At 42.3% G+C, this 13,177-nt stretch overlaps 1 protein-coding gene across 1 annotated transcript in view; it reads right to left on the bottom strand.

Annotated features, from left to right (window-relative positions):
• Positions 1–9,614: 9,614 nt before the first annotated feature.
• The window catches only part of znf618 (zinc finger protein 618), a 28,192-nt gene continuing 24,629 nt past the window's right edge, over positions 9,615–13,177 (bottom strand). Inside the window, exons 14-15 of the mRNA XM_070850660.1 lie at positions 11,418–12,517; positions 9,615–10,986 (exon numbers count right to left, since the gene is read on the bottom strand). Of these exons, the coding sequence (XP_070706761.1) occupies positions 10,438–10,986; positions 11,418–12,517 (1,649 nt within the window). The 3' untranslated portion in view covers positions 9,615–10,437. The remainder of the gene's footprint in view (positions 10,987–11,417; positions 12,518–13,177) is intronic.

Genomic DNA, 13,177 nt, shown 5'->3' with positions numbered 1-13,177 from the left:
GTTATCGAGGGCACTGCAATGTAACAATGGCACCAAGTTGATTGAGCCCGGCTGCGCGTATGCACACGCTACACATCCCCTTGGGTTTCTTTTTTCCCCTCAGATGCCCTTCCCAAAAACCCCCTATCCTACGGTCTCTGCTCTGAGGCCTCATTATAGGGGCTGTTGTCAATCAGAAGGTCAAGGGTCACGGCAGAGGATCAGCTTGATCAATACCCCCCGGCCTGATCAATCAACTTGTCTTTTCGTTTCCACCAATAAGATAGCAGCTTCCATCAAAACAAAGGAGTGAGAGGAAAAAGAATGCCAGAAAGAATTAGCAGGAGTACGAAAAGGGAGAATGTAAACAAGCCCGCCTCGCTGAACAGATCCCAGAAGCTTCTTTTTTTCCCTCAGTTTAGAATGACATTGTCAAGGACTAGGACATTAATGAGTGGTGTGCGTCATCATGGTGCACCTGTAATGCCCTTGGGTCCCTCTGTGTTTGCTCCAGATCTGAGACACCTTGTGGGAGATTTAGATCTGCAGCTGCATTGTGATCTGTTCCTCATGGCAATAACACATGTGCCTTCGTGGTCTTCTTTAGTGGAGACAATAACTTAAAAACAAACAAAACAAAAACAAAAGGTTAACATTTATAGAGGAGCACAGTTATCTCAAATCCTTTCAGTGGAAAATCCCTGCTTATTACAAAATAACTCACACAATTAAGCTTAACGATAACAAAAGCACGCTTCCATCTAATTAGAAATCACCTCATTTCATACGTCCAAGTTGCAAGACACGGGCAGCCGCTCCTCATTTCCTTTTAGCAGTTGCAGAGTTAGTAAAATTGAAATGATCCATTAGCTTTGATTATCAAACAGGCTTAATAAATGGGTCATTTTTCAGTATCCTCTCAAATTAAAATTGCCCACTGTGTATTTTCAGTTGAGTGTCTGCTTCTGTGCCAGGGAATTATTCTCCCTAAGGAATCATTCCAGCCACCAAGTAGTTACAAATCATGGAAATGAGATGATGGAATATAGAATAGAAAGGCACTCAATGTTAAATCATTAAAAATGTACTTTCTTTACCTCAGCTGCAGAGCAACGCCTCGCATGACATTAGTTGGCGGAGAGCCAAGCGTAAAGACGGAGCTGGCTTGGGCTGCTCTGTGGCAAAAGATATTTCTTTCAGAACTATGGGCAATATCCTAACAACACAGTCATGACACGAAGCAATAAAACAGATTTAAAAGGTTTGTAATACAATTTAAATGCTCCAAAATCAGGCAGAACAGTACACTTAGGTGATGACACTTGGACTGCCAGAGGGAGGAAGTCACTCACAAATCCACTTTTGCTTCACTACGCTGTTACCTTCAGATCACATAACACAAATGCCACAAATTAGGAAAAAATAAGACTGCAAATTCATCAGCCACCCCCACCCTCCTCCCATCCCCCGGCACCATAAAACCTAGGAAGCACAAATAGACTTTACAGTTGAAACATTGCACGCACTTCAGAAATATTTCTACATTTTAAAGAAAACACTTGCTAAGAGTTAGATACCACTTCTCATGCCTGTGTTCTAAGTATAAGGCTTGATCTAGGAGACAGTTAGCTTAGCTTAGCTTAAAGACTGGAAACTGATGGAAAAAGTTAGCCTGGCTCTGTCCTAAGGTCCAAAAATAAATAATAAATAAGTCGATCGACCTACCAAGACTTCTAGAGGTTTGGTTATATTCTCTGTGACTATTTCATGGCTGGACCATGCCAAGAAATAGTCAGGGACCCAACTTTTCCGAAAAGCTTGTTTTAACACTTTGTACAGATTTTATAAACTAGATAAAACACGTTGATTATTGAGATTTGGAGGAGTGGTCATTTTTAAAAAAGTACGTACATTTTTCAGATCTTCTTTTGCATCATTGTATAATAATTCCATGCAGTGGGGGGGGGCAGACTGCTAGAATGAATTGGATTTAAGTTCACTATGTTACAAGTGGCATGGTATATGTTTTAGCTTAGTGAGCTGACGGCACAGCCCGGGGGACTGTGTCTAACGACTCATTTGCAGGGAAAGAAGTTCTGAAAGGTGCAGCAAAACGTGAACAGGTCGAGCAGCTGAAAAGTGTGCAGACGCTACAGAGGAGGGACAAAACAGGGGAGCAACGCCGGGACAGATTGTATAATAAACCAAGACAGGAGAGTTGATTACTTTCAACTTCTGACATTTTGTAATAACTTCCCAGCTGACTAACATAATTTTATTTGTATGTGGAACGTTACTTGTCAAGCCTCAGGTGCAAATTAATTGCAGTGTAGAGAAATGATGTCAGCGATAAAATTACTTAACAAAAGGCAGAGTCATGTTGGGAGCACAACTACTGATAAATCCTGGCAATAACGATGCTTTTAAAGACCGGAGTCAGCAATCCTGAGCATGGCAATTTAACAAAAGGGCACTGACGTCTTTACACAAAACAAAAAGTCCTGTTTGACTGAACCCCCCCCCCAAATTTACGGGCTTGGTTGTAAGGATCTCAAACTCAGGCTAGATATTTGTCCTCCTCTTGTCATTGTCTTCAGCTGACTGAAACTGCATGGTGAGGCTGGATGTGCTCCCCAGATCATGACAACTATTAATAAATAATAACGGTGAGATCAGGGGGACATCACTGAAAGGCTATTTATATCCACAGAGCAAATTTAACCTTGACCTCCTTTTTCAGTGACCACACTTGCCTTTCTCAAGCCAAGAGTCAAACATCATATGTTCGTCTCATAACTCTGACTTACATATGAAATATTCAAATGTCACTCTGCCAAATGCTACTGTAATAGGAAGTGAAACTTCTCGTCATAAGCATTTGTATTATCTGTGTGCTGGTACATTTGATGAGTGCACTAACCTCTGGACGCTTGTGTGTCAGTGAAGGCATCATATTTTATCATATGTGGCTTTGGACTGAATCCAGCAACTCTGAGAGATGCATGAGAAGCTACAAACTCTTTTTTTTTTTTTTTTGGCCTACTGTGGGAAAAGACTTCAATCTGAGTCAGTGTATGATGTGCGTGCATGTGTATGTATGTGTGTCTGCGCAGGTGTGCGGAGGGAACAGAGCAGGCAGGCGAAACAGACAGGCACACCGGGTGCCTGTGAGGTCAGGGGCTAGGTGGAGTGTTAGCGGGAACGACACCTGACAGCAACTGGGTGGATGCGCCCTGGCAGTTCTGTACATTCATGTCACTACTGATAAAAGTCAGCACCTGCTGAGCAGGAGAAACTACAGCACCGGTGCCACCGGGTCCTACGTACAGGACAAGGAGAGGAGGATGAAACACTTCCTTCCGCCTGTCCTTCCCTGTCCCTCCAATGCTCACTGAGCAGACAAGTCGGGACAGCTGTGATGGCCATTGGTTGGGCAGGGGTGAAGGTGCCAACCTTGTCAATGCCAGAGGTGGGAGCTAAGCTGCATGGCACCGCCTGATTTGGGCTTGGAAAACAAAACCTGGATGCCTCTCTTTTGGTTGTGTAACAGCCAAGGGCAAAGGGAAGTCTACAGAACTTTCTCTGTTACTGTAAATGTAGCTGGACGGCTATATGTGTCTTACTGGGTGAGACATGACAATCAGCTTCAGGGGCTGGAGTTGTTTTAACGGTCAGAATGAAAGAGCTGAACATGAATACTTAACAGAAAAGCGCACCAGTGCAGAATGTGAGCATGGTGGGAGGTAAGCCGTAGGTACAGCGTATCGGTACAGTGATGCATAGCAGCTCAATGACTCCTGGCTATCAACTTGACTCAGTTCCTTGTGGTGTTTTCCTGCTGTGAGAATTTTTTCCAGGTGCTGTGGATTTTCTCACCGTACAAAAACCTTCAAGTACTCAAAATGACTAAAAACTCCTCACAGTGAGGAGCGGTTGGCCTCCTGATTCTATGAATGGTGAATAGGGTGTAAAACCCTCTAGACACATGGCACAGGGGCCAAAATGAAAGCAAAAACATGGCAGCACCTCCAGTTATCAAAAGTAACGACTGTGCACTACAATGCAATCCAAAATTATCTAATGTCTGACTTTTGCTGTTAAATCTATGTTAACTTTAGGGGCCTTGGTTTGTGGAGTTGCTATTGCATTCGACGTTATGTATGTGATTGTGACCCTTTCCAGCTGATAAAAAGCCAGATACTGCCACCTAGTGTTCACATACTGCTACACAGAGGGAACCCCCATTAGATTTAGCTGCTGTTGCTGCATTTGTCACACTCCCAGTGCAGTCAAAGCCCAAATTCATCATTTTAGAACTTGAACAATGGCAGCCCGTATAAAAACAACTTTTTTCTGCTTATCTGAATCGTGTGGATGTATGCCGAGTGCATAAAAGCCCCCCCACACACACACACACTCCTCACTTTCCCTGAGAAAAAGCTGATCTGCAACTTTTCCTTAACCCAGAACGAAACGGAAGTAATTGTCCAATGGGTGTGTGGCTTTCCCCACATTTTTGCTTTTCGCTAAATGACAGAAAATGAGAGCTGGCTCTCGAACGCTTGGTGCCGTAAGCAAAAACAAACTTAGCATGTCACTGTGGTAATAGCTTGTGAAAAAACGTCACCTTCAGCTGTGGGGTGTGGAGGAAGGGAGGAGGCTGTTTTGTGTGTGTGTGTGTGTGTGTGTGTGTGTGTGTGGTGGGTGAGGGGGTTGGTGGGGAAGGCAAACTTGGACGCATGTGCTGCAAATTAAGCTTTTGGTAAGCAGCCCTCGAGTTGGGAGCAGCAGAGATGAGGGCGCTGCACCTTCGGGGCTGGCTGACTCAGGTGTGAGAGAAAGAAGACAGCAGGCTGTGGTGAACACTTGCTCGCTCCTTCCTTCTCTCCGTCTCACCCCCTCACTCTTTCGCCCCATCCGTCGTCCTTGGGGAACCCTTGCACACACCTCTAAGCAGCCTCTGTATGTTCACTCCCCACGTGTGAGTCTTCCATCGCTCTGCCCTTATGTAGGGCCTCTTTCCCCTCTACATGTGTGTGAAGCCCTCCGTCTCTCCCTCTCAGCCACTGTGGAAAGCTCTGCTTCATTCCTCTCTGGGTGGGAGTCCTCATTCACACTGAAAATAAGCAAGCAGTCTCATTTTTACAAGAAGATAGTCAAATATTTTCTCAGGTTCTTTTGATTCATAGATTCAGAAGCAGCTTTTCTAAACATTTTACTTCACCCCTTGACTGGAAAAGAGGTTTCTTTCATCTGGAATGCAAAGGCAAAGCGAGTTGAAAGCTTTTTAGTTTTACTCTCACCCTTGAACGCACAGGTCCGTGGGGATAAAGCTGAACTTTTTTTACGGCTATCATTTCTCTTACTGCACATAACACCACGGTTTGACAGATTTGGAGTTTATTCACACATCACATACTACAGTGGGTAATGTATTCAAGAAACATTGAACAGCGCTGCCACATAAGACACAGGAAAAACAAAAAGACACTGAACCCTTTCTTTGCCATTATATAAAAATAGTGTTGCTACAAAAGTATAAATTAGGCTTACTAATAAGACAACTCAGATCTGAAGCTACACAGGAATCTGCTGCCAAAGTGCGATAAAAAAGACAAAAAGAATAGAATCAAACACATTTTTTGCATTTTAGCAGAGTATAAAAGGAAGTAATGCCTGTAAAATAGGATGAAAGCAACACTAATTTCTTAACCTGAATTGATAATACAGACTATAATCCATAGTTAAACGGAACAGATCTCCATGTTAGCATTCTTATACTGTATTTTACAATTATTATCTGAATAAGTTAAAATCCTGAAACAAAATAAAACTTACAGCTGATTTCAATTTTCTAATAACAGTATCTAAGTTGAGTTTTCTATTATATCAAAACCTTCTGAAATGCTACTGTAGAAAATAGAGGTATAATGTTATTGGTGTTCCCTACTGTATCTCTGAAATGAAGGCTCCCCCTTGTGGCGTAAAAACAGCAGTTCTTTTGTATTTACATAATACATCTTCTGAAAATGGATGATGTCAAGCCTTAAACACCAACCCATGATCAGCATCGCTACTCTCACCTCGAAAGGTTTAAATTCAGTCCAGGTCGCTTATCTGACTCTTGATAGGGTGTCTTAAGGTAACGTCTATTCATAAGCCAGTGTTTCTCATCGGATGCAAGTGAATCATGTTGGCTCTAACTTTATATATCAGTACTCTTAATAAAAGCATGCATATCTTAGATATATTTCTCATTTAATTAACAAAAAGAATGCTATTTCTAAGTAAAATTAAGTTGACATCATTGCGTCAACGATGGCATTGTGTCCCAGAGCATATTCTATTTAAAATACTTATTTAAAAACTGTAAGAAAAATCCCTTCATCACTTCAATCGAGGATCACCGCTAAACAGACCGATGTACAGTATTTTGACCAAAACAAAATTTCATATGAACAGTTGATTTCCAATCTTTAGATTACAACATTACCTTCTGAGTAGTGAGGTAAAACATTGGACTGGTACTTAAAAAATTAAATTTAAAATATAATTTACAGCAATTTTCTTTTTTTTCTTTTTTTTTTTACCAAAATATAAATGTGTGACATAAATCAGTTTGAAAACAGCAGTATACATATTAATTTCAGTAATGCAAATTAGCACAATGAAATGATGTATTGTCTTGGTTGCACTGAATCAAGTCATTCAGAGAAACTGTTGGATAAGGAAACCAACCCACACATAATAATAATAATAGTTCCTTTCAAGAACCTTAGTGTAAAGAAAAACTTTCATATAGAGTATTCTTACAGAGTAACATAACACCCCCTGAAAATGACTGGTGTAAAGGTGAAATCAAAGCTGCTATGTAATGGAGGTAAGGAGTCCATTAAAAAAAAAACATTGCATGTAGTTGTGAAACAGTTTGCAATGCAGAGTCATTCACCGTTGATTAACTCAACCTTTTATGCAATCCTAATAAAAGTTCATCAATTTTATCATTTAACTGAAAACAGACACAACTACATTCAGGTGGATTTAAGAGATTCTCATTTCTGTGAGACCTTGCTCTGTTCTTGGCTTTACACTTCAGACCACTCACTCAGATGCCCTGTAATTTCCCATGTGCAGTGTACCGACTCTCTACCTCCCATGTCCTCACAGCCTGAAAGGTATAGTCACACTAGCCAAATTGGCCCACACTCCACCTCGAAAAAGGGCATGACGCCACAATTCCAACATGGGCCATAAATAAAATAAATTCTGATCGGAGTGATGACTTCCTGTAACCGTCTATGAGGGCGAAGCAGCTTTTTAAGTGCGATAGCGTGATATTGTACAAAACAAAGTGGTGCCACTTTTCCATTTCCAAGTACAGTTCATCAGTGTTCCTGTTCAAAGTTGGACAAAGGTGAACTCTGACCCATGGACATCACACTGAAACAGGAAATGGATACTTGAATATGTCCACCATACAGGTGTCATTTGAAATGAATAGGAAATTGAGAGTATTAAAGTAATGTGACTGTACCTTCAGTTGCACTGGGGCCCACAGCTGGGAAAAAAGAAATGATGATTTTTTTTTGCTGTTGATAATGAGATAGTACTTTCAGTTATGAATATGAGTGTTTAAAAATTGAATAAAGAGTAGATAGTGTGGCCTAAAACCTAAGTCGATTCTGGCCAAGCAGGCGGAGACAGTCCCTGTGCATTCATGTCGAGCATTTTAAATGTAGTGCACCCTTTAGGATTGAAAGACAATACTGAGGCTGCACCACTAATGTTACGATTACAAATAAATGTCTAATACCACAATATCAGCATTGATATATCCTCCTACTCTGGTATGACCCTAATGAAGACCTGCTCGTGTGATGTTTAATCTGCTAGTGAGTCTTACGTGAGAATACGTTTACGCAGGAGATACTTGTGCTTGCGTGTGTTACTGTTGAAATAATTCCTGACCTGCTTTAAAAAAACACCAGATGACTCTGAAAAGAATACACCTTCAATCAGTTCAACCTTTAGAAGAGTTGGGAACTTTGGAATAAAGCACTTTTCTGGTGTCCATGATTTTAGGAGGTCCATTAGACCACTAGAGGACAGTGTTCACAACCATCAGCCATAAGTCCCTTTGAGTTGAAAAGAGTGGAAAAAAAAGAAACAAACAAAACGCAACTATAAGCTTTAGAAAAGATGGTGAAAAGAAGGCCATTTAACAGTAATAAAAAGGCATGATGTTGACTCTGACTGTAGGGTTTAAGGTGAGCGCATGAAAGAGACTTAAGGCCCAAAAACAGAGATGACAAACTAGTACTTGATTAATTAGTACCAAAGGCAACAAACAAATTTACAGTATAACTTCCATTCATCCAAGTCATTTTTAAGGAGGTATCAGCTGGAGTAAATGTATACTAGAATCCATAAAAAAATAAATAACTTGACTACATTAGTATGCATGTGTTGACTTTAGTGAATGTACTGGCAGAAGTTGCTTTATCCTGAAAAAAATAAACCCTCAGTGATCATTTCTTCGTTTGTTGCAAATGGCACTAACTGTATTTGGGGTGGAACGTTTTCGCAAAAGTCACGGTTCAGTACATACCTCGGCATTGAGGTCACAGTTTGGTGTGTTTTCGGTACAGTGAGGAAAAAGTGGCGGTGCCTGCTTGGGTGCACTCATTCCTGAGAAAATCCCATTGACTACACAAACGAAAAGAAAATAATTTACCATTAATAATTAACTGTAGGAGCGTCATGAGAACAGTCATTTGTAGCAGATAGATTTGGAAACTATGCCCTATGATTCAGCTTATTGCCTTAAAAATTGAAATTTGTAGCTCCCACAAGGAAGACAATGTTCATATTAGAATGATAAATGAGAGAAAAAGAATAAATAAAATAATAATAGTAATAACTTTCCTATGGACATATCTTTTCTAAGCTTGAAAAAAAATAGAAATACACACACACACACACACACAGTGGGCAACCACACAAGGATTTGTGCAATTATGAATTAAATCCTCGCCTACAAGCTTAACAAACTGATGTGTAATAATATTACTGCTGTTTATCTGAGGGCAACGCACAGGCAAAGCGTCTTCAGTAAAAAGAAGTGTACTGATGCAACTTGTACTGTAGGTGTCTCTTTTCACACTGACTGATGTGTTATTCCTGAATTACCAGCACTGCAAACTATCATCAAGCCAGATAGAGTGGCCTCTAGATGTCTGCTGACGTACAAGCTGGGTTGTACAATCAGGTATTAACGGATAATATAAGATTTATTTAGCCAACATTTTATTTAATTTCCTGTTGGTGCAATCCAGCTATGGTATGGTAAGGCTGAATGAAATCAGTGTAAAAGCAGACAAACAGGTTCTAATATGATGCTGTCCTCTTTGTGCATGTCAAGAAAAACAAAAGCTGTTAAGGAAACTCAACAGAGGCTTGATTATAATAAAGCCAACTTCATGATAAGCAAATCTTGACGTTTGCTTATTTAGTAGCGTAAGACCGCTTTTTAAGAAGAAAAACCATTGGATGACTTTTCTTTAAAATTTGTAACATAAACAACAAAGGAAGGCATCATATCGTTACTAATGTTGTTAATTCATTCATTCATTCATTCATTCATTCATGTTTTATCAGCAGCATACAGTGCAGTGCATGCAAATGATCCACAGCTACGGAAGCAACCGTCAAATTAGCTGCAATGATTAAGCTCTCAGTTACCCGACCGCCTTCCGTGGCTGAATATATGGCAAAATAGAATTTTCAGCGATGCATGATAGTAAATCATAAACCTAGTACACTTAATTGTCAATGGCAGTGAGGATTCACCACTTCAATTTTGTGTCACACACCAATGAAAACCATCATTCTCCGACATACTGTACATGCTACAGTACCTACTGCTTTATCTCCTGGACATCTTTGATAATCCAGTAGGATTGTTCAGAGGTCTATGACGGTAGCTTCAAGCAGTGAAAGCTGACTTTACCTGAAAATGTTGCCATCCAGTGAGAATAACAGCATTATAGCCTTTATGCAGTTTAGTCTTTAGGCTGGAGTAATTTAAATCACTAGCCGTGATAAGACCGAAACTTGTCCTGTTTACTTGTGCATCCCAAACCGAGGGGGGGGGGGGGGGGGGGGGGAGTACCAAACAGGACAATCTTTTGAGAGTTACCGTTCCACCCCTACCTTTTGTCCACAGTACTTTACAACAGTCTGCTCTCTGTATAAAATATGTAATAAGCCATATTGTTTTATGGGTGTTTGCAACCTGTACAACATGAGTTTCCTGTAAATATCTGTCTTGAGAAGTATATTAATGTCCATACACATTTAAGTTTACAGTTGGTCTAAACCTACAGTATATAAATAATAGTCTTGAGTCATTGGTTGGAGGTGAAGGTTTGGTTGGTTAGGGTTGGTTGGGTTTTTCTCCTAGCCCATGTTGGAGCGAAGGAAAATGAGTTTGTTCATCTCCTCAGCGGTCACTTGCTGCTTCCTCTTCATAGCCAGGCTCTGCTCACACACAGTCACACACTCATTGCGTATGCCCACAGCAGGCACAGCAAGGAGCCACAGTGCCAGGCGAGCAAGTCTGGGGAACTTCTCTCCAACCGCTGAGCTCCAGTACTGGAAGAGGTCAGGTGTGCCTTGGAGAAGAGGCTCGGCCAGGTATTGAAAAATCTCTTGTCTAACTTGGCTCTGACTGTCATCATTACCAGACAATGTGCAAGATGAGGGAGTTCCCCTTGAGGCGCCGCTATTGTTTCCTCCTCCCTCTATGCGGCTTATTTTTGGGGTTGGCGGGCCGTCAGTGTCCCGCTCGTCACCACCCGATCCTCCACCGCCAGTCATGCCTCCATCCCTGGTTTCAGCAGCCAGCTCGCATGCTCGAGAGATTATGTCTTCATGCTGGTAGGCTGGCACTGAACGCAGCTTGAGCTGTGGATCCAGGACCATGGCTACCTGGTGGGCTCGTTCAACCTAGAGACAGAGGAACATTTAAATGACAGTTGTTTCTAAAACGCAATTACTCAAATGCATTCATCATATATCAGGGCTCTCTAAATTTTTGGCACCAAATCGTACCTACTGACAGAAATCTAAAGTTCGCCTCAAATGTCTGAAAATTAGTAAAGCAAAGACAACATTTTTAATAACTTTGGCTTGTTTTGTTAAGTGTAAAAGGAGTGGTAGAATAAAACATTAAGATATTGAGATATAGAAAGTGATGCCTTCCCTTTGATAACAGTTCTGAAACTCTTTTATTAATTTTAGTGATTTCAGCAATGATATCCTTCAACAAAACTTTGGCCAATTCCTTACAAAATTTCAGTATTTTAAGAGGAATTGTATCACTTTAACTTTACTAAAGAAACTTTTTTCTGTCAATGTAAGCAACATGAGTTCAGTACCTTGAAGTTTTCCTTAAGTGCTTCTAAGAAGTAGTGGCAGAGTTTGCTCGCCGTGCCGGTTCCAGCTTCTCCAGCTTTGGATGTGAAAAACTTCTCCAAGCGTAGGTAGACGGGCAGCACCTGCTGTAAAGTTGGTCTCCTCTGGCTGCTCAGCTCCAGAGCTGCCAGGCGCAGAGGTGCCAGCAGACAAGCCAGTGTCCCAAGCAGATGCTTGTTGAGGCCTTGGAGGAGTGGAGCCGTAGCCTTACTGCGTCCATAAGCTTCACAAATGTGTTCAAAATGGGCGTGGACCTGCAGAAGAGCTTCAGCCATACGATCCCAGCAAGGAGGAGTGGGGCATTGTGCAGGGCTTCCCTGTGCACCCTCCTCAGTCGTGCTTGAGGATGTGTTGGTGCATTGATCCTCGCAAAGTGCCAGCGAGGAAGAGGAGGCAATATCTCGGCACGTTGAGAGAAGCTCAGCCAATTCATGAAGACCTCGAGCCTGGAGGCTGCGCTTCCCGAGGACAGCCTGAACAACTGCACCGAGGGAACATCCAGCGCACCGCAAGCATATCCTGCCCCGACCACCGCTACCAAGTGGAGATCCCGAAAATCCTGCCGCCCACACTTTGGGGTCTGAGACATACACAGTGCGAATGTCTGACATCACAAACTCAGACAGCACATTCTGTACCCAGTGGTGAACCTGCTCAGGCCCCTCTCTCAGCTCGGCCTCCTTCACACCAAGGACATAGCGCTTCAGTCTCGACCCTTCCACCTGATAGGCTGTTAGAACAAAGCAAGCATCCGGGCCTGATGCCTGGGAGTGGCATGTGACAGCGATACCGAGAGAAGCATTGGAGCCTAGAGCACACGTGACTTTGACTTTGACTTGGTTGTACATGCGGGGCAGCTGGCGCAGTGCCAAGGCACTCATGTTGCCAAAAGCATCACGGGTGGAGTAGGCACCATGACGAGCACCCGTATCCACTAGAGTCTGTGCCAACTTCAGGAAGTCCTTGCTGTTAAGCACATTTAGCATGCTCAGATCTGAGCACATTACCCGTAAGAGGCGTTCAGCCACCTGCTGTCGCTCCTTCTCAGGTAGTCCGTTATTCTCTGCCAGCACAGACGGCAGATGGATAGATGGGACGGCAGAGCAAAACAAGTGATAATTAGTGTTAATATTTTTGTAATTTGATGTATTGGCAGAAAACGCACAGTATGTTACAAGTGAAAAGGAAAAACAGAATCATATAGGATGACAGAACCAGAGAGAGAGAGAGAGACAGAGAGAGAGAGACAAACAAGACATTCTCTGCAGGAATCAAACCTGGGGCATTATATGGTATGCCTCTTAACCTCCAGGTCAGAGTTATTCTCAAACAATTTACTGTACAAAGAGTCAAATGCCGCGTTTCCACTAGTACCTACTTGGCTCTACTCGGCTCGACTGTACTCGACTCGACTCGGTTTGGTTGCATTTCCATTACAGTAGCGTACCACCTCAAAGTGGGCAGGGTCGTCATAGCAAGGCGGGCCGAAAACTCCGGTGGCGTAATTTGTATGCGGCACAAACAAACACAACTAAGGACATGGAGCGTTTGGTTTGCGTGTAGCCGTTTACCTCGTTTACAGAAATAATGAAAACGCACGGTCGCTGTTTCCAGGGTTTTAAAAACGGCAGGTTTGATTCTTGTGAACGAGGCCAATCGGTGGCCTGCAGTCTGGTGACGTCGCATTTTCAGCACGACTCAGCTCGCTTGAAACCCCGGCCCG

The sequence above is a fragment of the Pempheris klunzingeri genome, chromosome 19 (genome assembly GCF_042242105.1).
Source record: "Pempheris klunzingeri isolate RE-2024b chromosome 19, fPemKlu1.hap1, whole genome shotgun sequence".
Taxonomy (NCBI): Eukaryota; Metazoa; Chordata; class Actinopteri; order Acropomatiformes; family Pempheridae; genus Pempheris; species Pempheris klunzingeri.
The sequence above is the reverse complement of the archived record's forward strand: the minus strand, read 5'-3'. Positions and strand labels throughout refer to the sequence as shown.